The sequence below is a fragment of the Hypomesus transpacificus genome, chromosome 11, assembly GCF_021917145.1.
Source record: "Hypomesus transpacificus isolate Combined female chromosome 11, fHypTra1, whole genome shotgun sequence".
Taxonomy (NCBI): domain Eukaryota; kingdom Metazoa; phylum Chordata; class Actinopteri; order Osmeriformes; family Osmeridae; genus Hypomesus; species Hypomesus transpacificus.
This window is the reverse complement of record NC_061070.1, coordinates 648,642-671,112: the sequence shown is the minus strand read 5'-3', so window position 1 is coordinate 671,112 and position 22,471 is coordinate 648,642. Positions and strand designations below refer to the sequence as shown.

Genomic DNA, 22,471 nt, shown 5'->3' with positions numbered 1-22,471 from the left:
AAACACTCTTGCGCTTAGCAGAGGAGGGGCATTTGTGTGTCACTTTGGATAAAAATGGCAAATAAATTGGATGGGGTATATATATCTTAGTGGTTAGAGTATTTGACTGCTAATTGAGAGGCTGCAGGTTCAAAACACCCCTGTCTGACCTGTCAGAAGTGTCTGCTAAATGGATGTCTGTAAAATGTTCCAGATCCATCTGAAAGTGTTACAGACCTTTGAGTTCAGGGAGGACAGTTTGGGGGATGCGGAGATGTACAGGACAAACTAACTGAGTTATCTAGTATAGGTTGGTGCCATTAAAGGTCCCATGGCATGCTGTTTTTGGATGCTTTGATATAGGCTTTAGTGGTCCCCTATTACTGTATCTGAAGTCTCTTTCCTGAAATTCAGCCTTGGTGCAGAATTACAGCCACTACGAGCAGTCCCACAATGAGCTTTCCTTAAGACGTGCCATTACTGTGTCTGTATCTTTAAATGCTATGAGGAGGAGAGAGGCGGGGTTAATTGCCATGGTTCGGTCGTTTGCAAGCCATGATGTGTATCGAGAAAAAACAATATTGCGTTTGCACGGTGGCAGCTCATTTTCTCATTGGTAGGCCAAATTCTCCAGGTGGGCTAAGCAGAGAAAGGGGAGGTAACCTTTCCCCTTCTGACAACATAAGGAGAAAGGTTCCAGATCAGACTGTTTTAGCTTTCATTTTCTCAAAGGCGTAGAAGAATATCCAGGGCTTGGTTTATACTTATGACATTTTTAGCCACTGGGTGACCAAAGGCAGGTTATGGGAACTCATATTATTGTTAAATACCCTCATAAAGTGAAATGTTCATGCCATGGGACTTTTAAATAATAACTACACACTAGAAAAGAATGAGGTAATGCAACAGTTTCTGAATCATAAAACTGTTTTAGACCTAACACATATGTTAAGATCTACTAAGCTATGTAGGAACATTATGTTAGGCATTGACAAACATAATAGCAATGGGTTCATTCTTAATTAATAGGTTAATTTACCATTTATCATACTTGTTTACAATAATTAAATAAAGCATTTCAAAGGGACATAGTTTTGTGATCCTAATGTCTAAATTATGTTTTTGATTATGATCTGTGAACTAATTATTGCTTCATCGTGTTTTTTTGGGAGTGTTACTGCTGGGTTAGGTTTGACCGAGAAGCACTTTGACAGCTGACCAAGTTGTGCCTGTCCATGTAGTCTCAAGTTTGTATTTGTAACAAGTACAGCTTCATGGGAACTACTTGTCTAGCTCTTCTCAACTGTTTCCTGGTGGTCTACATTTCAAACCTATGGTTCTGAATCTTTACTCCTACAGAAATCAATCTCAATCCTTTGTGGAAAAAAAAGATTCTTCCAAACAGAGTGGGCACTAATTATCCACCCAGTAGAACTTTGAAGAACACTGTGGGTGGACTCACCACTCCTGGGATCTCACATGCGGTCTCGCGGTCGTTCTGCTCCGGGTCACAGTAGATCCTCAGTTTCTGAATCTCAAACTGATGGGAAACAGAGACAGGAAATCCTCATTGATTAAGCTTTAGACTAAACAGGAAGTAGAAACGTATTTAAACAAACAACCGCGCAACTGGATCAGAACACAAGGGAGTGTGCGTGTGTACTAACAAGGGGTAACAAGTGGCCAATCCCGTTCTTGCCTCTCAAACCAACCATAATTCATTTAGTAACTAAACGAAGAAGAAAAAAAAAGAAAAAAAAGGAAATCTCATCACGATGTTATACAAATTACAACCCTGTGTAATTATGATTGATTGCAGGTTGAGTTACTTTGGCACATGTGGAGCGTGCGCTGCCAGATAAAGCAGGAGAGTGTGACCTGCAGTCAGATTAGCCTGCGCAGTCTCTCTCTCTGGCAAGCCTCGCTAATCCACTGAGGCCACACCGTTTCTGAGGAAAACAGGAATGCAGACCATAACATGGTCATCAAGCAGTAGCCTCTCAACTCCAAGACAAGAGTCCAACACTTTTTTCAAGCGTTTGGAAATGACCTTTTGCTGCACAAACCTGCACACACAAACCTACACACACATTCAAAGGCACACACTGTAAACACACACACACATGAACACAGTCTCTCTGGCGTTCAGCGTTGAGGGTTTGACGTACCGGCACCGTGGTCCCCTTGCTGACATACTTTCCGACTTGAGTTCTGCCGTTGATGAAGATCCCAACCGGGGGCTCCAGGGGCAAGGTCTCTATCTCCAGGTCGTCCACGTACAGAGTCACTTCCTGCTCCGTCACCAGGAGGCGAAGCTGGTGCCACGACTCGTCAAACAGCTTCTGTTGACGTCACAAAACAGAGGACGCGCAGCGTACGGTTTAACTTTACCCAGGTACCTGCTCGGACGCCGTAGAGACAAGGAGTCATTGAGTTTGTTGTGTGTCTGTTTACTATGTTCTGTTGACCGAAGCGTGCAAAGATGAGCTATGAGCTAAAAGTATGATCGTCTCATATTTATATGATTTCATGTACGGGCACGTTCGCCTAACTCTTCGGGTGTTTATTCAACTTTGGAGATTAGACAGTAAAGAGAGGACCATTTATAGAGAGAAGATTTTGGAACCCCAAATAGTTTCCATTCCAAAAAGGCCCTCTTGTCCAGTACATCAGCTTTATACGCGTTTCTTTTTTTCTTTTTCTTTTTCATTCAATTGGTAATCCATATGGTCAAGAGAATGTAAGGAATCCAGGACAGTTAGTTCAGGCATGTTAGGCAGCTATAGTAAAACCATCCTAGCACATGGCCAGTCGGAAATATTGGGTTCATCTCAACCTGTCTGGACGAGACTCCTCTGTCCCTTTTTTAGCCATGTGTCTCTTGATCACTCTATCCCTTTGAAAAAAAATGTCTATAGCTGACATGTTGCTTCAGCCTTTCATCAACCCTCACAGACACACACACCACACACACATCACATGCACACCACACACACGAGTACAGTTACCCTTTCACACACACACACGCACGTATACACAATCATGGGACTTTTTCCTCGAGGCTTGGTAAGGAAAGCCAGTGACTTTAGATGAAAGTCTGCTTTCAGGAATAAATAACGGCAAGAGCATCTTCTAGCACTCTCTGACACTGGAGACACTGTAGAGAAGCACATGTGTGCGTATTCAAACAAAGAAAATGCACAAATATTAATGTTTGGTGTCCCCCCGAGGCAACCCACCTTGGCCGGCTGCTTCTGGAACACCACGGTCTGGATGCCGCTGGGGTGGCGGCTGGTGGTGGTGAACATGACGGTGCGTCGGACGCCGCTGAGCGTCACGGCCATCTGGGGCTTCTCGTCCAGGGTCTGGATCCTCCACAGGTCCCACTCCTCCATGGTGACCGAGCCCCGGTACTTCAGCGTGGACACAAACACGTAGGAGGGGGGCAGGCCGTCTGGGAACAAGGACCTGCAGGGTCAGAAACAACAACCAGTCAGAGCCGGCACTGCCAGACCTGCAGGGTCACAAACACCACCCAGTCAGAGCCGGCACTGCCAGACCTGCAGGGTCACAAACACCACCCAGTCAGAGCCGGCACTGCCAGACCTGCAGGGTCACAAACACCACCCAGTCAGAGCCGGCACTGCCAGACCTGCAGAGTGATGGTGATGAGGGTGATGAGGGTGATGAGGGTGATGAGGGTGATGAGGGTGATGAGGGTGATGATGTTGATGAGGGTGATGGTGATGGTGATAGTGATGATGGTGATGAAGGTGATGGTGATGAGGGTGATGATGCTGATGATGGTGATGATGGTGATGATGGTGGTGATGGTGATGATGATGATGGTGATGATGGTGATGAGGGTGATGATGATGATAAAAGTTGGTTGAATCTGACGTGTACACCCAGTCCATGTTGTTTCACTTTACCAGGAGAGCACCCAGTCTGCTCCCACTACTAACAATGTAAAACCCACACATTCAGTTCTGTTGTAATGGCCTGTATTACACTGTCTGCAGTGTGTGGTCTGTATTCTGGATGGACAGCATAGCTTTCACTGCCACAAGGCGTCAAATAAATTCCTAACCTATCCTATTCTATTTTCATGCAGTCTTCTACTTGTGCTTGCTCTGTAATGATGTAATGATGTTACCTCAACGGTCATAACAGTTGAAACGAGTTTGATTGATTGAACACAACTCCACCACGCTAGGACAGATCATGTGCTCTGTCAGAGAGCGGCGTGTGAGCAGAGCAGAGCGGCCCCAGGGACTGTACCTGGTGTTCTCACTCAGGTCCACGCGAGGCGTCACCTGGTAGGCTCGGGTGCCGTAGTAGGAGCCCTGCGTCTTCTTGGCCTTCTGGGACAGGTTCAGGTGCAGCAAGAGGTCAAAGCCTTTCTCATCACGAGAATCCACCGCGATCCTGGACGGACACACAGTCTCTGTGGGGAAGGAGAGGAGGAGGAAAGGAGAGATGGAGAGCAGGAGGAAAGGAGAGGTGGAGGGGAGGAGGAAAGGAGAGATGGAGGGGAGGAGGAAAGGAGAGATGGAGGAGGAAAGGAGAGATGGAGGGGAGGAGGAAAGGAGAGGTGGAGAGGAGGAGGAAAGGAGAGGTGGAGAGGTGGAGGAAAGGAGAGGTGGAGAGGAGGAGGAAAGGAGAGGTGGAGGAAAGGAGAGGTGGAGGGGAGGAGGAAAGGAGAGATGGAGGAGGAAAGGAGAGATGGAGAGGAGGAAGAAAGGAGAGGTGGAGAGGAGGAGGAAAGGAGAGATGGAGGAGGAAAGGAGAGATGGAGGGGAGGAGGAAAGGAGAGATGGATGAGGAAAGGAGAGATGGAGAGGAGGAAGAAAGGAGAGGTGGAGAGGAGGAGGAAAGGAGAGGTGGAGGAAAGGAGAGGTGGAGGAAAGGAGAGGTGGAGAGGAAGAGGAAAGGAGAGGTGGAGGAGGAAAGGAGAGATGGAGGGGAGGAGGAAAGGAGAGATGAAGGAGGAAAGGAGAGATGGAGAGGAGGAAGAAAGGAGAGGTGGAGAGGAGGAGGAAAGGCGAGGTGGAGGAAAGGAGAGGTGGAAAGGAAGAGGAAAGGAGAGGTGGAGAGGAGGAGGAAAGGAGAGGTGGAGAGGTGGAGGAAAGGAGAGGTGGAGAGGATGAGGAAAGGAGAGGTGGAGAGAGAGAGACGGGGCAACGCAGAAAGAGCATGAGAGGGACAGAGAGGAGGAGACAGAAAGACAAAGTTTTGAAGGTGGCGTTACGGAAACAGGACGAGGCGAAAAGCCTTCCCCACCAACACCACTTCCTCAAGTCAAGCGCTGACCTCCTCATAAACCCACCGACCTTCACACAGCTTCTGTCGAATGACCTCGCCTATCTTGGAGATGGCCTTGTAATCCTCCACTGAGAACACGTAGGTGGAGGACGGCTTGTTGGCGATCGCCTTCAACTCCGCCGCCTCCGTCTCCGAGCCCACGCCGATCGCAAACAGGATAATTCCCTTCTTCCTGGCGTCCTCCGCCGCCGCCGAAACCTCGTCCTGGGACTTGCCGTCGGTGAGCACCACGGAGATTCGCGCCAGGCCCTTCGGCCCGCGCTCCGCCAGACCAAACAGTTTGTCTGTGGCAAACTTGATGGCTGTTCCGGTTCTGGTGTTGCCTCCCATGTACTCAATGGACTCCATAGCCTTGATGAGGTCCTTGCTGGAGAAATGCTTCCCCAGAGGGATGTGGAGGATGGGGTCATCGCTGTACTGGACCACCCCCACCTGGGTGAACTTCTGTCCAATGTTGAAGCTGGTGGTGATGTTCACCAGCCAGCGCTTCACAAGCTCAAAGTTGACGTCAGCTACACTCCACGAGCCGTCCAGGATGAAGACCAGATCACTGGCAGCAGTTCTGCAACCTCGGTACACAGACAGACAGACAGACAGACAGACAGACAGACAGACAGACAGACAGACAGACAGACAGACAGACAGACAGACAGACAGACAGACAGACAGACAGACAGACAGACAGATAGATAGATAGATAGATATATAGATAGATAGATAGATAGATAGACAGATAGACAGATAGACAGATAGACAGATAGACAGATAGACAGATAGACAGATAGACAGACAGACAGATAGACAGACACATACGTAATTAGATACATGGATACATACTGTAGATGTAGGTACGTAGTAAAGCAAGTGGTAGGTGGTAGATAGATAGATAGATAGATAGATAGATAGATAGATAGAGAGAGAGAGAGAGAGAGAGAGAGAGAGAGAGAGAGAGAGAGAGAGAGAGAGAGAGAGAGAGAGAAAGAGAGGAGAAGGAAGCAGGGTCTTACTGAGTCTCATGTCCTCGTCCTGTGCTGTGCAGACCATGTGGAGCAACAGGAAGCCCAGCCAGCGCAGGACACGGCCCGTCCCCCCAGGCCTGCTGGCCATGGTGCTGCCCAAGCAGGCTCCACCCGAGCACCTAGCACACGGGGCGACAGCAGGACACACAGCAGATCTGGGCTCAACACAGGTCGGAAATACCATCAAACACTCGGCGCCTGCTTGATTCGGTTCATTGAGATGAAATCAATGGAGCCCAAATGTTCCTAAAACTGAAAATGTACAAGAAACGGAATGAATCAAATGCATCCAAATGTCTGTGGCACTGACACAATAATGTTGCACATGAATGGGCAGTTTATACACGATATAACAACACAACTGAAGAACGTGTATCCTTTATGTAACACAACTGCATGCAGCGGTAACCTACAAGTACAACAGGCCTGACTTTGGAGTTTCTGCAGGTTAGAGAGTCTAGCTGTGAGGCTCACTAGATATAGACATGGGTTAACACGTGAACTGTGCATGGTAATAACCTTGTGATAAAGGCTTTTGACGCTCATTTCTTTAGGATCTCTGCATGCTAGGAGTGTTTGTGTGTGCGTGCATGTTTGTGTTTGGAGAAAGCTGCTAGTGTGTGTGTGTGTGTGTGTGTGTGTGTCCGTGTACTCTGCAGATCTTGTGATCCCACTTCCCCCTGGACGCTCTAGGAAACTGTGTATTTTATTGCAGTTTCCAGCAAGTCAAAGTAAGAAACTGCAGACATTATAAAAAGAAGCAGTCGTAAATGAGGACCAGATCCGATCCAGGGAGAGAGAGGGCCTTGGTGGAAGAAATGGAGGGATGGAGGGGCAGATGGAGGCGCGGATGAATGGAGGAGGATGGAGGAAGGGGCGGAGGGAGGGAGAATGGAGGGGAGATGGTAAAAATAATGAAGGGAGGGTGGATGAATGAATGATTGAAGATGGTGGGAGGACGGAGGAAGGGAGGCATGATACAAAGACTGAAGGGAGGATGGAGGGATGTCGAAGGGAGGATGTTTAGTCAGTGCAGGGCTGGAACATCAGTCACCTCCAGGTTAGACCATGTGAGCTTGTGAACGCCATCAGACAGGCCTGGGGACCAGAGTACACAGTCTGACCCTGTCCAGCCTGGGTCACAGCCAGACCCAGTGCTGTCACCCTCATGGGACTGACCTGTTCCACTCTGTGACCCCAAGGTTCAGACCTGGTTCTGGAGAGACACGTCAAGCTGTCATGGTCAACTCCAGCAACCATTGTCTCCTCCCTTCTCCTCACTTCTCTTCTCTGATTTATCGTCCATTCCTCTCGTCTTGAAATCTTAGCTCCTCACCTCACCTCTTTAGTTTGCTTGTGTCCTCTCTCCCTTGCTCCACCCTAATCCACTTTCCTCTGCCCTCCTCAGACCTTCTCTAATCTACTCCATCTCTCTTCTATGCAACTCTAAAATGCTCTACTCTCCCGTACTTTACTCTTCACTACCGTACCCTACCCTGACCTACCCTGACCTACAATTCTGTACCCTTCCCTGCCCTCCCTTACCTTACCTTACCTTATCCTACCCTTTTCTACTCTACTCTAGTCACTTTCCCTTTTCCTCCTCTGCTCATTGTGCAGGACTCTGGGTTAGACAGCTGGAAACAGCACCATAAACATAGCCCTGTCTGCAGGCTTTCCCCTCCACTGAGTCCACCCCCCGCCCCCCCAACCCCCCGCCCCCCCACGCCCCCACCCACGCCCACGCCCACGCCCAACCTCCCCGAACCTCCCCCCCACTTCCACCAAACTGGAGATTTCGACATCTATGCTCAGCCCACATGGAATTCATTCCCAGTGTCAGACTGTCAGCTCGCAGGCCTGGACTCTGACCAGACACACGTAGTCATGACGAGGATGTGGGAGGCCACCTCTGCCCAGGACGTTTGTTGAAAGACGACAAAAGAAATCGCGAGAAAAACGCTCAACGCTTATGGTTCTTTGAGCCTGTGACGTTGCCCAGCGCTGAGCAGGAAGCAGGGACCAGCAGAGAGTCTGGACGCTGCGTCTGCAAGTCCAAGCCTCTCCTCAGGTCTACGACCTGGTCCTTGACCTCTGCCGTTTTAGGGTTCCAGGACGACACTTTATGGTCCTGCTCCTGGTTGGTCGGTGACGTTGCAGCCGGCTGGGCCACGAGGCTGGTATGCAGCGTATTAAAACATCACCTTTATCACCTCCCCGCCCTCTGCTTCACCAACCAGCAAACACAGTCAGACAGCAGAGAGTCTGGGCTGGAAAATGGATCTGAAACATGACATCGAAATCTGCCGGTTTGAGATTTATGTGGGGGTGTAATGAGATTAATACAGCTGGAAGGGGGGGGGGGGGGAGAGATGGAGGGATGGAGGAGGGATGGAGGAAGGGAGGGGGAAGTTATGGAGGAGAGAAACAGGGGGAAGAAGCTCTGATAAAACAGTTGAATCCCCACATTGCACCAGATAAGGTCTTCAGCTCTTTTGGATTGGACTGGAGATGTCAACTGAGGGAAGTATACACTCAAGTGTGGAGTTTTTCCAATAACCTACACCTAGTCTCTCCCATTGAGATTTAAAGGGAGTCGTTTGTAAACCTGTCTAATTTGGTTTTAATGCATCAGTTTGAACAGTCATTTCCAGATTAACACCTGCACTCTTTACTGACTGCATCTAAACATGTCAGCCATTGAATTTGGTACATAATTGCTTTAAATAAGGCAATAAAAAAGCGTATTTCAACCCAAAATCAACAACTGCTGTTAGGCATGTACAACAGCTTTGCCAAGATAAGGGGAAAATTAATTGCTGCCAAGTTCCTCAGGCACCAAGGGAAAAGCCAAAACATTATATCAGCTCTCCCTTGAAATGAGTTCAAATAATCACAACCAATAACCCATATCCTCAGAGCAGACCGTACCACTCACACCAGGAAGGGGTGTCAGCCCGTCCTTGCGGCCAACATGTTAGTAATAAATATCCGTGCTGCATATTGAGCTTGAGGAGTGTCCAGTGCCTGGTCTCATATAAAGCTGTCACATCACCAGCAGCACGAGAAGCTCACAGTCATGCAAGCAGCCTGGTCTCAGCACACGTCCAGAACGCCTGCACAGATACAGCCAAAAGGGAAGAAAATGCTCTCCTTTTCTCTGTCTCTCTCCTTTTTTTTTCTTTTTTTTTTTACGAGGAGTCAAGCGCCCAGCAAACTTCAGTTAAATAATTCCATTCATTCCTTGCATATGACAGTGGCACAAACAAACGACCTATCTCTGTTCCTAACGTCTTCAGTGTGCAGCTGTCATGGACAGATCTAGAAGCCCACTCACTGGCAGAGAAACAGCACACTACACAGAAACAAATCTGAATAGTAAATAAACCTCAAAAGAGAAGGCAATGACTTCCACCAGGCCTGCAGTTACACAAGACTAACAACGCAAATCTTCGATCTGAGGTCACTGCCATTCTCTGCAATGTGCAATTATAATCAAACACACAAGTCCCCACAGCAAACAATGTGTTCATTACCTTACTATCAATAAATCTGCAGCAAACCCTGAAAAACAAGCCTTACACATCAGACTATTTACGCGAAGCCCAAAAGCACAATGAACGGCTTCAGAGTATGTTATCTTAACAGCTCAGACTTCAACTTCTAGGTCTAATTATCTTACAAGCAAAAGTGTGCGTTTACCAGAGGAGAGAGTGTGTGTCGCTCTCGTGTCAGTGTGTGTCCAGCCTCACAGTGGTCCTCTGGCCATGGCTGCAGTGCTGAGCTCTGGACACTTCAGCTCCACAAACGCTGCTCCTGAGAGTGAGAGACTGCCCTCTCCATCCACTTTCCAGCAATGCCTTTTTTTTTGTCTCTGTCCCCCCCCCTGCTCTCTCTCTCTCCCTCTCTCGCTCTCTCCTTCACTCTCTTTCTCTTTCTCACTCTCTCTTTCTCTCCAGTTTGCTCTCTCTTCTTTCTCTCTCTCTCCCTCCCAGACTTCTACTGGCCTGCAGCCACTCTCAATTACTAGGGGTGGAATGAGAAGCAGATAAGAGAGACACGGAGGGAGAAAGAGAGAGCGGTAGAGGGAGAGAGAGGCAGACAGATGAGAGAAAAAAAGAGAGAGAGAGAGAGAGAGAGAGAGAGAGAGAGGGAGAGAGAGAGAGGGAGAGAGAGAGAGACCCATTCTGTCAGCACGGGGGGAAAATGAGAGTAACAAGGACATGATCGTTCCAAGGGCTGAGGGTTTGTGGTGGTTCTTCAGGGTATAAACGGATCTTAAGGAGAGTTCCAGGAATCAGAACCAGTTCTTGATAAGGGCCGCACGTTTTCTCTCACCCAGACCTCCCAGCCTTAGCCTGGGCTACCGGACGCTCTGTGGTTCTGGCTCTGGGTCCGTCTGATCTGTTGGGACTAGTCATGAAGTCTGGAACCCTGGCCTGGGCCTCGTCTGGCCTGGATCAAATTATATTTGCAAATACTGTCAAATACTTGGGTGGAGTCTAGTTGACCAACCCACTGCAATGAAATCCGCGGATCAGCCCCGTAAGTGCCGACTGTGAGACAAATCTAATAACACCCTGATTACTTTGTGTTACTTTCAGTAACCAACCCTGGTCTGAAAGTGTAACAGACCCCCTGGTGGTGTTCCCGGTGAGGCTATTTGTGTTTGACCGCAGGCCTGGCCTTCCCACCTGCCTCTCCTCTCCCCAGGTGTGAACCCTTCAGCTCAGGTTTCACACGCTGACTGGAGAACACGGTGCTAAAACCCTACATGACCCAGCACTCTGCCTCACACAGCTGCAAGCCATCATCAGCTCCCAGCCAGGTCGAAAATCTGAGGAAAACCTACACGAGCAGGGCTGCTTGTCTCGTCTCTGGACTTGACAGGAAGCTGGTGTGAATAAGCTAATGAGGGAGGATGCAGAGTTAGCTTCAGTGTTAGCCGTGCTAGCTAGTTCCAGTGTTAGCCGTGCTAGTTAGCTGCAGTGTTAGCCGTGCTAGCTAGCTCCATGGTTAGCTGTGCCAGCTAGTTCCAGTGTAAGCTGTGCTAGCTAGCTCCATGGTTAGCTGTGCCAGCTAGTTCCAGTGTAAGCTGTGCTAGCTAGCTCCATGGTTAGCTGTGCCAGCTAGTTCCAGTGTTAGCTGTGCCAGCGTGCTAGCTCTCTGTGAGGCGGGCAGGTAAGCTGTTGAGGAACAGAGCGACTACTCTGCCTACGTCCTGGAGATACACATGGACCACATAAAAAAATAATACTTTATTTATATAAATATTTATATATTTACTTCCATTATCAAGTCATTTGGAACATGTAATTTGAATTAACAAAGGTCTAATTAAATCAGATAACTTACAATTACAGTTGTTACATTCCAAATATTTTCTGTTTTCTTTCACTCTGTTCACACACTCCCAAACTACTTACTAGTGACCATGAGTTTTCTCTCTGAGTATTTTACAACGGTCATCTTTAGGTAAGAACTAAAGGTAGTAATGAAATCATCCATTATAACATGAATTACATTACATTGTCACCAATCCCATTCTTCAACAAAAATCTGACCTAATGGATTCACTGTACTCAGTCCACTTTGTCCAGATCTTAAAGAAAGTCATTTTCTGAACTTTAAGAAAGACTGTCTGCCCAGCACATATAGTTCATGTACATTTCCTCAAGGGTAGCTAACTCTAGTTTGAGACCTTTCCCAGTGATGCATACTTGGCTCGCTGTCAGGTAACCAGAATCAGTTACTTGTCCTCGTAGCAGACTAATAGCATGTTACATATTGATGGACCACAAGTTTCCTGAAATAATATTCGTTTATGTTTGAGTTTACTTTACATCTTAGCCTGAACTTAAACATTTGTACATTCGAAATGAAAACAACAGTTTAATAACTAAAGCGAAGAATGCCTTTTCAGCCAAGCCAGACCTGCTAGCATGGTGGAGAAGACATGATCTGTAACCCAGAGTGTAGCGGCTCACCTGCTGATGTCAGCTGGCTTCCACAACAACATCTGATGCTGGAGATTCATCAGCCTCAAGTCCTGTCTCACCATACACACGCAAGCTACCGCAAGTCTGAGTCAGAGGACCCAGGTTCGAACCCCGGGTGGGCAAGAGTGGGGGGGAAGTGATGCTAGCGAGCGATGACACCTGCTACAAGTATGTGCACACACACATGCAGGATGTGGCTTCTCCACAGTCAGCCATCTCCATCACCTGCCTCTCATCACCCTTCATCCTGTCAGCCATCTCCATCACCTGCCTCTCATCACCCTTCATCCTGTCAGCCATCTCCATCACCTGCCTCTCATCACCCTTCATCCTGTCAGCCATCTCCATCCCCTGCCTCTCATCACCCTTCATCCTGTCAGCCATCTCCATCACCTGCCTCTCATCACCCTTCATCCTGTCAGCCATCTCCATCACCTGCCTCTCATCACCCTTCATCCTGTCAGCCATCTCCATCACCTGCCTCTCATCACCCTTCATCCTGTCAGCCATCTCCATCACCTGCCTCTCATCACCCTTCATCCTGTCAGTCATCTCCATCACCTGCCTCTCATCACCCTTCATTCTGTCAGCCATCTCCATCACCTGCCTCTCATCACCCTTCATCCTGTCAGCCATCTCCATCACCTGCCTCTCATCACCCTTCATCCTGGAGGGAAGTTTGTGTCACGCACACACGCACACACACACGCACACACACACACACACACACACATACACGCTCATGCTCACTCACACACATACACACATATAGATGCTCACACACACACAAGCCCACACACAGAGGTGGTGCACAGACAGGAGAGATTTGCATTTAGTCATTTAGCAGACGCTCTTATCCAGACTACTTACAGTAAGTACAGGGACATTCCCCCGAGGCAAGTAGGGTGAAGTGCCTTGCCCGGGGACAAGTCATTTGGCACGGCCGGGAATCGAACTGGTGATTCCCTAAGCGCTCAGCCACCTGACTCGAGAGATGTGGTGGTGAATGTCCTGCTTCCTGTATGAGTCCTGTGAGACGCAGCACCCCCTAGTGGTTCAGCCTCTACCAGTACAGCTCAAACACGTAGATCAATACGAAACAGTTCGAGGTCAGTTTAATCGACCTCAGAATTACAATGTTTGCAACTGTTCTACTGCTTTCATTGGAACTGAGCAGCCTAAAACTAATTCACCTCAATTACTTGTGAGTAGCATTCCAAGAGCAGACCTCCTGTTGACAGCAGTCTGGCGGGGCGGCCCCTGCGCCCCCCCGCCCCCCCCACCACCTGCCCCCCCCCGCCCCCCTAGTTCCCGGCCCCTGACGGATGGGCAGTTGCAGCTGTACACTGTGATGGATGAGCCTGAACAGAGAAGCACCTGGAAAACCTGACAGCACCCGGGGTAACCCCACAGGGGCGGGGCAACAAGCGTCCAGCTGGCCCCCTCAGCGGCTGGGGGGCTCTGCTCCTTCTGGAAGAGGGGGGGGGGAGAGAGAGAGAGAGGGATGGGAGGAGGGAGGAGGCAGAGAGAATGAGGGAGGATAGGAGGAGGGGGAGGTAGAGAAGGAGGGGGTTGGAGGGGAGGTAGAGAAAGGAGAGGAGGAGGGGGTGGAGGGGAGGAGAGGAGGTAGAGAGAGATGTTGTAGGTAGGGTTGGAGCCATGCTAGTTAGTCAGGCAGCCAGACTGAACGAAAAGTATGAAACATGATAGTTGTGAGCAAGCAGGGGAGGTGGTCCTTGAGATCCTGTTGTACCACTGTCTGACAAGAAACTGCAGAGAGCTGGAGGTTGCACTCATATGTCATTGATTTTGCTGCTTTGCATTAAGGTCTCCTGTAATTGAGATTGCGCTGTAGTTAAGATACTGTTGTTATTATTATTCACAGCTACTGATAGCTGTAATATGGTTAATTTGTGCTATGGCTCTTAAATACAGACTGCTCTTTGACTCTGACCACCAAAATACTGTTTAAGAACTATGCAATTCTTTTCCTGTACTTCCTATATGGAATATTTGCACATAGCTTGTCTGCTGAATGGCTTAAATGTAAATGTTAAATATCAACATTACACAGCAAATGTCAAAACAATACAGCAATCCTTCTTCCTTCCTTCACTGCCAGTCCAGACCCCTATAGTGTGTCTTGGAGGACACAGTTAAACAGCTACATTCCTTCTGGCGGGCCCTGCAGTGTCCTGCAGCACCACATCACAGAGGCATGTGGGTAGCAGGCAGTAGTCAAAACAAACCATCCCCTATGTGAAGAGTAAGTGTATAGGCTCTCTGGCCGCTCCCCTGTTGGATGGGTGAGATGGGTTTATCACTCAAGAAGAACAGCTGTTGACGTGAACAATGGAGAGAACAATGGGTGAAGAGAGGAGAGTATAAGAGAGGAGAGGGGGAGAAGGGAGAGGAGGGGAACAATGGGAGAGGAGAAGAGGAGAAGAGGAGGGGAGGGGAGGGGAGGGGAGGGGAGGGGGAAGCAGGAGGGGAGGGGAGGGGGAAGCAGGAAGAGAGGAGAAAAGGGAGAGCCTCTCAGAGGGAACATGTAGGAAACCAGCAGAACATCTGTGTGGAAGCTGGAACATGGAACAGAGGAACTTCTGTTTAGATATTCATCTCCACAACTACCACCAAAAATAGAACGCAAGCGTACCACCCGAGGTCCTCCGAGTCATCAGCTGTCCACACATCATCCACAGCAGGATCAGGTAAAGCCATCACAACACAACATGCTGCCTTGTCAACCAGACAGGTTCTCTTTGTGTGTTTCGCTGGTTCTTGTGTTCTTGGGAGGTATGATTCGTTTTCAAGGTTTGTCAGAGCTCCTGGTCATGCCTGCAGCGTTCCAATCGCATCCTCACGGACCCTTCCTACCCTGCCTATTATCTGTTCCCGTTACTCCTGCCAGGGAAAAGGTTCAGATCGACAAAAGCGCGCACTTCCAGAATGGCAAAGAGCTTCTATCCTCGTGCAATAAGGCTTGTCAACAGCTTACCCAAACCACCCACCTCCCACCCGCCCCCCCCCCCTCCCCTCCCCACCCCCATGGACTGCACTCTTAACACTCTATCCTGCAACTATTGATGCACCTCAATGAATATGTATTATCTATTTATTATATTAATAGTTATTTATTATTATTCAGCTGTAGCAATTAATGTCCACAGCAACATACGTTTTTAGCTGTCTGTTGCTGCCTTAACTGTGTTGTTGTTTTTGTGACAATGACAAATAAAGTGCTTCGAACTTTGAGGTTGTTTCCTGTCGAAGTCGTGAAATGCACAAGCTGTCATCTCACAAGAGAGTTCCTTCAAATATTAAAATCCCAAACCAAAGCAAAAGCTTCTCTGACCCTGACAAGCAGGAAACCGGGATGTACATTGGAGTAAAACAAGTTAGTATTCCTGTTTTCTGGACTTTTATTACAAAGAACAGTGAGATTCGAAGACATCTTGGACTCATATGAGATCAGTTTAAATAAAATGTGTCAAACAGAGATTGTCAATTTTATACATTATACTATGGGTATATGAAATGTTATTTATTTGCCAAAAACAAGCATTTCCGAACACATTTCAAATCAGGTCAAACGTTGCCTTGGTGTCAGTGTTTCAGGGATGGACATTGAATGCATATTTACATTGAAACATTTGATCTGACCACGTACATACATTTATTAACAAACCAGAACTCCTCAGGCCCTCCCTCTCCCACTAGCCCTCCCTCCTTCTCCCCTAACCCCTCCTATTTTTGCTCAACATCCAATCAGTAGGACCGATGTTATCCACAGCTTCCTACTTCCTGTTTCCTGTTTACTGTGTCTCTAGGGGCGTCGCCCCAACCTCCGGGGGGTCTGTGGGATCTGGGGGCTCTGGGGGGGGCCTGTGTTGGCCGCGGCGTCCAGCAGAGCGCAGCCAGAGGTCAGACAGATGCCTGGTACTCCCCTCAGACCAGGGTGACCTCTCAGACCTGGACGACCCCCGTGACCCCTGTCTCCTTGGCGACCAGGTCGCCCGTTGAAGGACCTGCCTGGACGACCACACTGACCTAGGGATGGAGGGAGTGAGGGAGGGAGATGGAGGAGAGAGAGAGAGGGAGGGAGGGAGACGGAGAGAGAGAGAGAGAGAGAGAGAGAGAGAGAGAGAGAGAGAGAGAGAGAGAGAGAGAGAGAGAGAGAGAGAGGGAGGGAGGGAGGGAGATGGAGAGAGAGAGAGAGGGGGGGAGGGAGATGGAGAGAGAGAGAGAGAGAGAGAGAGAGAGAGAGAGAGAGAGAGAGAGAGAGGGAGGGAGACGGAGAGAGACAGAGAGAGAGAGAGAGAGAGAGAGAGAGAGAGAGAGAGAGAGAGAGAGAGGAGGGAGGGAGGGAGGGAGGGAGGGAGGGAGGGAGGGAGGGAGGGAGGGAGGGAGGGAGGAGATGGAGAGAGATGGAGAGAGAGAGAGAGGGAGGGAGGGAGACGGAGAGAGAGGGAGAGAGAGAGAGAGAGAGAGAGAGAGAGAGAGAGAGAGAGAGAGAGAGAGAGAGAGAGGAGAGAGAGAGAGAGAGAGAGAGAGAGAGAGAGAGAGAGAGGGAGGAAGATGGAAAGAGGGAGGGAGATGGAGAGAGAGAGGGAGGGAGGATGATGGAGAGAGAGAAGGAGGGAGAGAGAGAGAGAGAGAGGAACAGAGAGAAGAGGTGAAGACATACTCATTATTAGCCCCATTGATGTGTCTGTAGCCTTGGTCAGTAGAGCAGCACAGGGTGAAACCTGACGGTCTAGCCTTCCATCTGATGGTCCCAGATCCTCTGTAAACTAGCTGCAGACAAGCCAGCTGTTCAGACATGACTAAGTGATGACTGATGCAGACAAGCCAGCTGTTCATCCAGACATGACTGAGTGATGACTGAGTCCTAGATGTTGGGTGTTGTAGTGGCAGCATGCTAGCAGCTGCAGGGGTGTCCTTGCTTACCCTTGGGCCCCTGGTCTCCCATGTATCCAGGCACGCCGTGACCTTTGGCGCCCTTGTCTCCCTGCGCCCCTCCATCCCCTGGTGGACACAGACAGTAACAACATCACAGATGAAAACACACACCTTCACACCTGCTACACACCTTCACACCAGCTACACACCTCACGGAATGAGAGACACAATATAAGGAATTTGAATGTGTCAAAAAATAAAGGGAGACTGGTTTATTTATTAGGAGACAAGCCTAACTGCTCTATCTTAGCAGCAGCGTGACTCGATCTGCCATGAAGTTGGGGACAGCCAGAGGAAAAGGATATGATGCGGAAGGCATGACATGTTCTAATTTTTGCATATTTGTTTCAAGTTTACAGTAAATTATTTGTTCATTTGTTTTAATCACAACATCCCATGACTATTTGAGTACAGTGTGTATGAGTACGCATGTACATCAGGTCCACGGTGATATGTGTGTGGTGGTCTGCGGAAACCCCAACCAATCACATTGTGAACATTTGACTTTCTGGGTATTATGCATATTTGGAAACTACAAAGTCTCCTGAATACAAATCAGTTTAAATCACTCAGATATCTTTATCACAACTGAAGTGACATCCTTTTAAAGTTTACCTGGGTCAAAAAGTGAGAAGGAAGAAATCTGCATTCAAAGATTCCACTCTGTTTCATTCTAATTCAAAGATTCCACTCTGTTTCATTCTAATTCAAAGATTCCACTCTGTTTCATTCTAATTCAAAGATTCCACTCTGTTTCATTCTAATTCAAAGATTCCACTCTGTTTCATTCTAATTCTGTGGTGGATATGGAAAGGAAATCCTTTTGTTCATAATCACGTTGTGAATGTAAATTAAGCAATAAGCCCCAAGAGGCCGTGGTTTACACTGATTTTAGAACAGGTAATGGGAGATGTTAGGCACGACGTGAAGCGGAGTTCCGAAAAACCCCTTACCTGTTCTAAAATCAGCGTAAACCACGGCCTCTTGGGGCTTATTGCTTTTCTAAAACTGTTACTACAAATATTTGATATGGTTTCATCAATAAAAACAATTAGAAAACAAAATAGTTTAATAATAAACCGTCATTCTTCCGCTACTGCAAAGTATAGTTCCTACATAAATCGTTGCCATGCAACAGCCAGATGGACATCTTTGCCCTCTTTTTCAATTTGAAATATTCGATGCGCAGTAATATGGAATGTTAAAGAATGTTATGAGGACAACCTGTGAGGTTATGCTGGATTTTACAACGGCATGAAACGCAATATAGCCAATCACAATCAAGGATGGGAACAACCAGTTTTAGAATGTCAATTAAAGTATAGGCTACATCACTAACTTCTCAGCAAGTTATTTCTAAGTTTAACAGCCTGACTTCATTGATCAGTTGTTTGGGGCTGCTGCAGCACTCAAAAGAGCAGGCAAACTGAGCATTTGATTTGACATGGCTTGAAAATCTTGCTAGCTAACATGTCCAAAAACCGTTGAAATGAAAAGCTTTTATGCTCTTATTAGCTTTTATAAGCTTTTATGGCTTCTAGCCAGAGAATCAGAGAAATAGAGAAAGAGCAGGTGGTGAATGATAGGAAGTAGAGAAAAAGGGGAGGAAAAAAAGTGCTCCTCCTCCATTCATCCATCCCTCCATCCATCCATCTCTCCATCCCTCCATCCATCCATCCCTCCATCCCTCCATCCATCCATCTCTCCATCCCTCCATCCATCTCTCCATCCCTCCATCTATCCATCTCTCCCTCCATCCATCCCTCCATCCCTCCCTCCATCCCTCCATCCCTCCATCCATCCTTCCATCCCTCCATCCATCCATCTCTCCATCCATCCCTCCATCCCTCCATCCTTCCATCTCTCCATCCCTCCATCCATCCATCCCTCCATCCCTCCATCTCTCCATTCCTCCATCCATCTCTCCATCCCTCCATCCATCTCTCCATCCCTCCATCCCTCCATCTCTCCAGCCCTCCATCCCTCCATCCATCCATCTCTCCATCCCTCCATCCATCTCTCCATCCCTCCATCCCTCCATCCCTCCATCTCTCCATCCCTCCATCCCTCCATCCCTCCATCCCTCCATCCCTCCATCTCTCCATCCATCCTTCCATCCCTCCATCCATCCATCTCTCCATCCCTCCATCCATCTCTCCATCCCTCCATCCCCCCATCTCTCCATCCCTCCATCCCCCTATCACTCTATAACTCCATCCCTCCATCACATCACCACCTTCATCACACCATCACTGTCTTTGTACCTGACCCAGCCCTCTATGACCCAGCCCTCTATAACCCAGCCCTCTATGACCCAGCCCTCTATGACCCAGCCCTCTATGACCCAGCCCTCTATGACCCAGTCCTCTATGACCCAGCCCTCTATGACCCAGTCCTCTATGACCCAGCCCTCTATAACCCAGCCCTCTATAACCCAGCCTTCTATAACCCAGCCCTCTATGACCCAGTCTGCTATAACCCAGCCCTCTATGACCCAGTCTGCTATTAAGTCCCTACCTTGTGCTAAATTAGTTTGGTGTGCTGAATGAACCACGTGGGGATGGGGGGTAACTGCCCCTCTCCCACCCCCTGATTCTGTGCCACCCTTCCACAGATGCTGCAGGGGGTGTTCTGGGTACTGCAAACCAAGCTGGTCATGGTGATTAACGACCATATGTGTTACTGAGATCACCGCTGAATCGATGCATAAAACGCCTTGTAAATATTCTTACATTTCATTGGCTTGGCTGAGGGAAAAGCAAGATGAATGTGACGTCATGACCGGTCCTCTAACAACACGACACAATTCATCATGAGAGGTGCATACACACAGACACGTACGCATGCAGACATGCACACACTCACGCTCCAGTATGTCTCACCTCTTTTCCCTTGTTTGCCTAAGTCTCCAGGCTCTCCATAGAAGCCTTGCTGTCCCAATTCTCCATCCACTCCATCAATACCTGGATCTCCCTGTAAACAACAACATCAACAGCAACGGCAACCATCAATACCTGGATCTCCCTGTAAACAAGGTTGGAAAACTAGAAAACAAAATGGCAACTATGAGAATGCACAAGTTAATACACTAATCAACATCACGGACCCATCATTAAGAAGATCAGACTATAATTACAAGTGTGTGTTCAATTAAATGGTGTTCCTTCGTTGTATGTCTACAGTGTTTAAATTGTTTGGCTACACAATGGTGTTACAACGGTCTTGACATGATTCAAAGCGGTTAAATAGGCTTACTTGCTAATCTTATCAATTCAACTCATACAAGGCTTTTGGTGCTGTAATCAGTCTCTGTTGTAGGAGGATATCGGTGGGCTGTATAAGATACTGGTTGGGGAAAGGACTCTAATAACTCTTGCCCTCACTATTTGTACACCACGGTCACATGATCTTCTAGGAACAATGAAGGCAAGAGAAGTGATTGGTCAGCAGGCAGTGTTTCCTTCGTGATGATCTTTTATCAAACAGAACCTTTTCCGGATCAGGTTAGGTGTGCTGCATAAGTTACCATGGTGATCTACCCTGGTAAGACGTGAACCCCTGTCGTGACACTGAAAACCCAGGGTTAAACCTGAAGTTACCTCGTTAACCTCAGATCCTGCTCTGTGGAACAGGCCCCTGGATCTCCAACAACAACCATCAATACCTGAATCACCCTTCTGTAGAATTTGTCTAAAACATTAATTGTACATACAGTATATAATGAATATACTGTGCTTTTTTAAGTAAGTAAAAATGCTTTCAAAACATTACAGAAATGAAAAGATTCAACTAAAACACTTTCATGCTGCTGCACAAATACAGAAGGAAAATAAATACAATTTACAATACAATACAAAGACAATATAAAATGGGGAACATATTGGGTGCCTAAGACTACCAAACAGTACTGTATACCTGTATATATACAGTATATACCAGTGTAGTAATGCTTCCCGTAGACCAGTCAACACTCCTACACAGTCCACTAACACCCTCCTCCTACGCTCAGTATAGATGCAACCCCATGTTTACCCTGCGCAGGCAGGCAGGCTGTGCAGGAGTGGAACCTTCCTGTTTAAACAATAACACATCATAATTGATTTAATCTGTTTCTCGTACTGCTCCCCAAGAGCTGCCAAAGGCTCGCCCTGCTACATTAAACCCTGCTGGTTGGTCAAGAGCTGCCAAAGGCTCGCCCTGCTACATTAAACCCTGCTGGTTGGTCAAGAGCTGCCAAAGGCTCGCCCTGCTACATTAAACCCTGCTGGTTGGTCAAGAGCTGCCAAAGGCTCGCCCTGCTACATTAAACCCTGCTGGTTGGTCAAGAGCTGCCAAAGGCTCGCCCTGCTACATTAAACCCTGCTGGTTGGTCAAGAGCTGCCAAAGGCTCGCCCTGCTACATTAAACCCTGCTGGTTGGTCAAGAGCTGCCAAAGGCTCGCCCTGCTACATTAAACCCTGCTGGTTGGTCAAGAGCTGCCAAAGGCTCGCCCTGCTACATTAAACCCTGCTGGTTGGTCAAGAGCTGCCAAAGGCTCGCCCTGCTACATTAAACCCTGCTGGTTGGTCAAGAGCTGCCAAAGGCTCGCCCTGCTACATTAAACCCTGCTGGTTGGTCAAGAGCTGCCAAAGGCTCGCCCTGCTACATTAAACCCTGCTGGTTGGTCAAGAGCTGCCAAAGGCTCGCCCTGCTACATTAAACCCTGCTGGTTGGTCAAGAGCTGCCAAAGGCTCGCCCTGCTACATTAAACCCTGCTGGTTGGTCAAGAGCTGCCAAAGGCTCGCCCTGCTACATTAAACCCTGCTGGTTGGTCAAGAGCTGCCAAAGGCTCGCCCTGCTACATTAAACCCTGCTGGTTGGTCAAGAGCTGCCAAAGGCTCGCCCTGCTACATTAAACCCTGCTGGTTGGTCAAGAGCTGCCAAAGGCTCGCCCTGCTACATTAAACCCTGCTGGTTGGTCAAGAGCTGCCAAAGGCTCGCCCTGCTACATTAAACCCTGCTGGTTGGTCAAGAGCTGCCAAAGGCTCGCCCTGCTACATTAAACCCTGCTGGTTGGTCAAGAGCTGCCAAAGGCTCGCCCTGCTACATTAAACCCTGCTGGTTGGTCAAGAGCTGCCAAAGGCTCGCCCTGCTACATTAAACCCTGCTGGTTGGTCAAGAGCTGCCAAAGGCTCGCCCTGCTACATT

The 22,471-nt window shown here is 48.4% G+C and overlaps 2 protein-coding genes across 4 annotated transcripts in view; both read right to left on the bottom strand.

Annotated features, from left to right (window-relative positions):
* Positions 1-10,236, bottom strand: part of col21a1 (collagen, type XXI, alpha 1) — a 31,721-nt gene extending 21,485 nt beyond the window's left edge. For 2 of the 3 annotated variants that reach the window (XM_047028873.1, XM_047028874.1), the window contains exons 1-7: positions 10,026-10,234; positions 6,312-6,442; positions 5,313-5,873; positions 4,261-4,426; positions 3,219-3,447; positions 2,148-2,321; positions 1,442-1,519 (exon numbers count right to left, since the gene is read on the bottom strand). In XM_047028873.1, coding sequence (XP_046884829.1) covers positions 1,442-1,519; positions 2,148-2,321; positions 3,219-3,447; positions 4,261-4,426; positions 5,313-5,873; positions 6,312-6,411 — 1,308 coding nt within the window. In that variant the 5' untranslated portion in view covers positions 6,412-6,442; positions 10,026-10,234. Of the gene's footprint in view, positions 1-1,441; positions 1,520-2,147; positions 2,322-3,218; positions 3,448-4,260; positions 4,427-5,312; positions 5,874-6,311; positions 6,443-10,025 lie in introns of all 3 variants that reach the window. The other variant, XM_047028875.1, reaches the window with a different exon arrangement.
* A 5,496-nt stretch (positions 10,237-15,732) lies between these two features.
* Positions 15,733-22,471, bottom strand: part of zmp:0000000760 (collagen alpha-1(IX) chain) — a 30,226-nt gene continuing 23,487 nt past the window's right edge. Inside the window, exons 25-27 of the mRNA XM_047029477.1 lie at positions 20,167-20,257; positions 17,273-17,350; positions 15,733-16,372 (exon numbers count right to left, since the gene is read on the bottom strand). Of these exons, the coding sequence (XP_046885433.1) occupies positions 16,149-16,372; positions 17,273-17,350; positions 20,167-20,257 (393 nt within the window). The 3' untranslated portion in view covers positions 15,733-16,148. The remainder of the gene's footprint in view (positions 16,373-17,272; positions 17,351-20,166; positions 20,258-22,471) is intronic.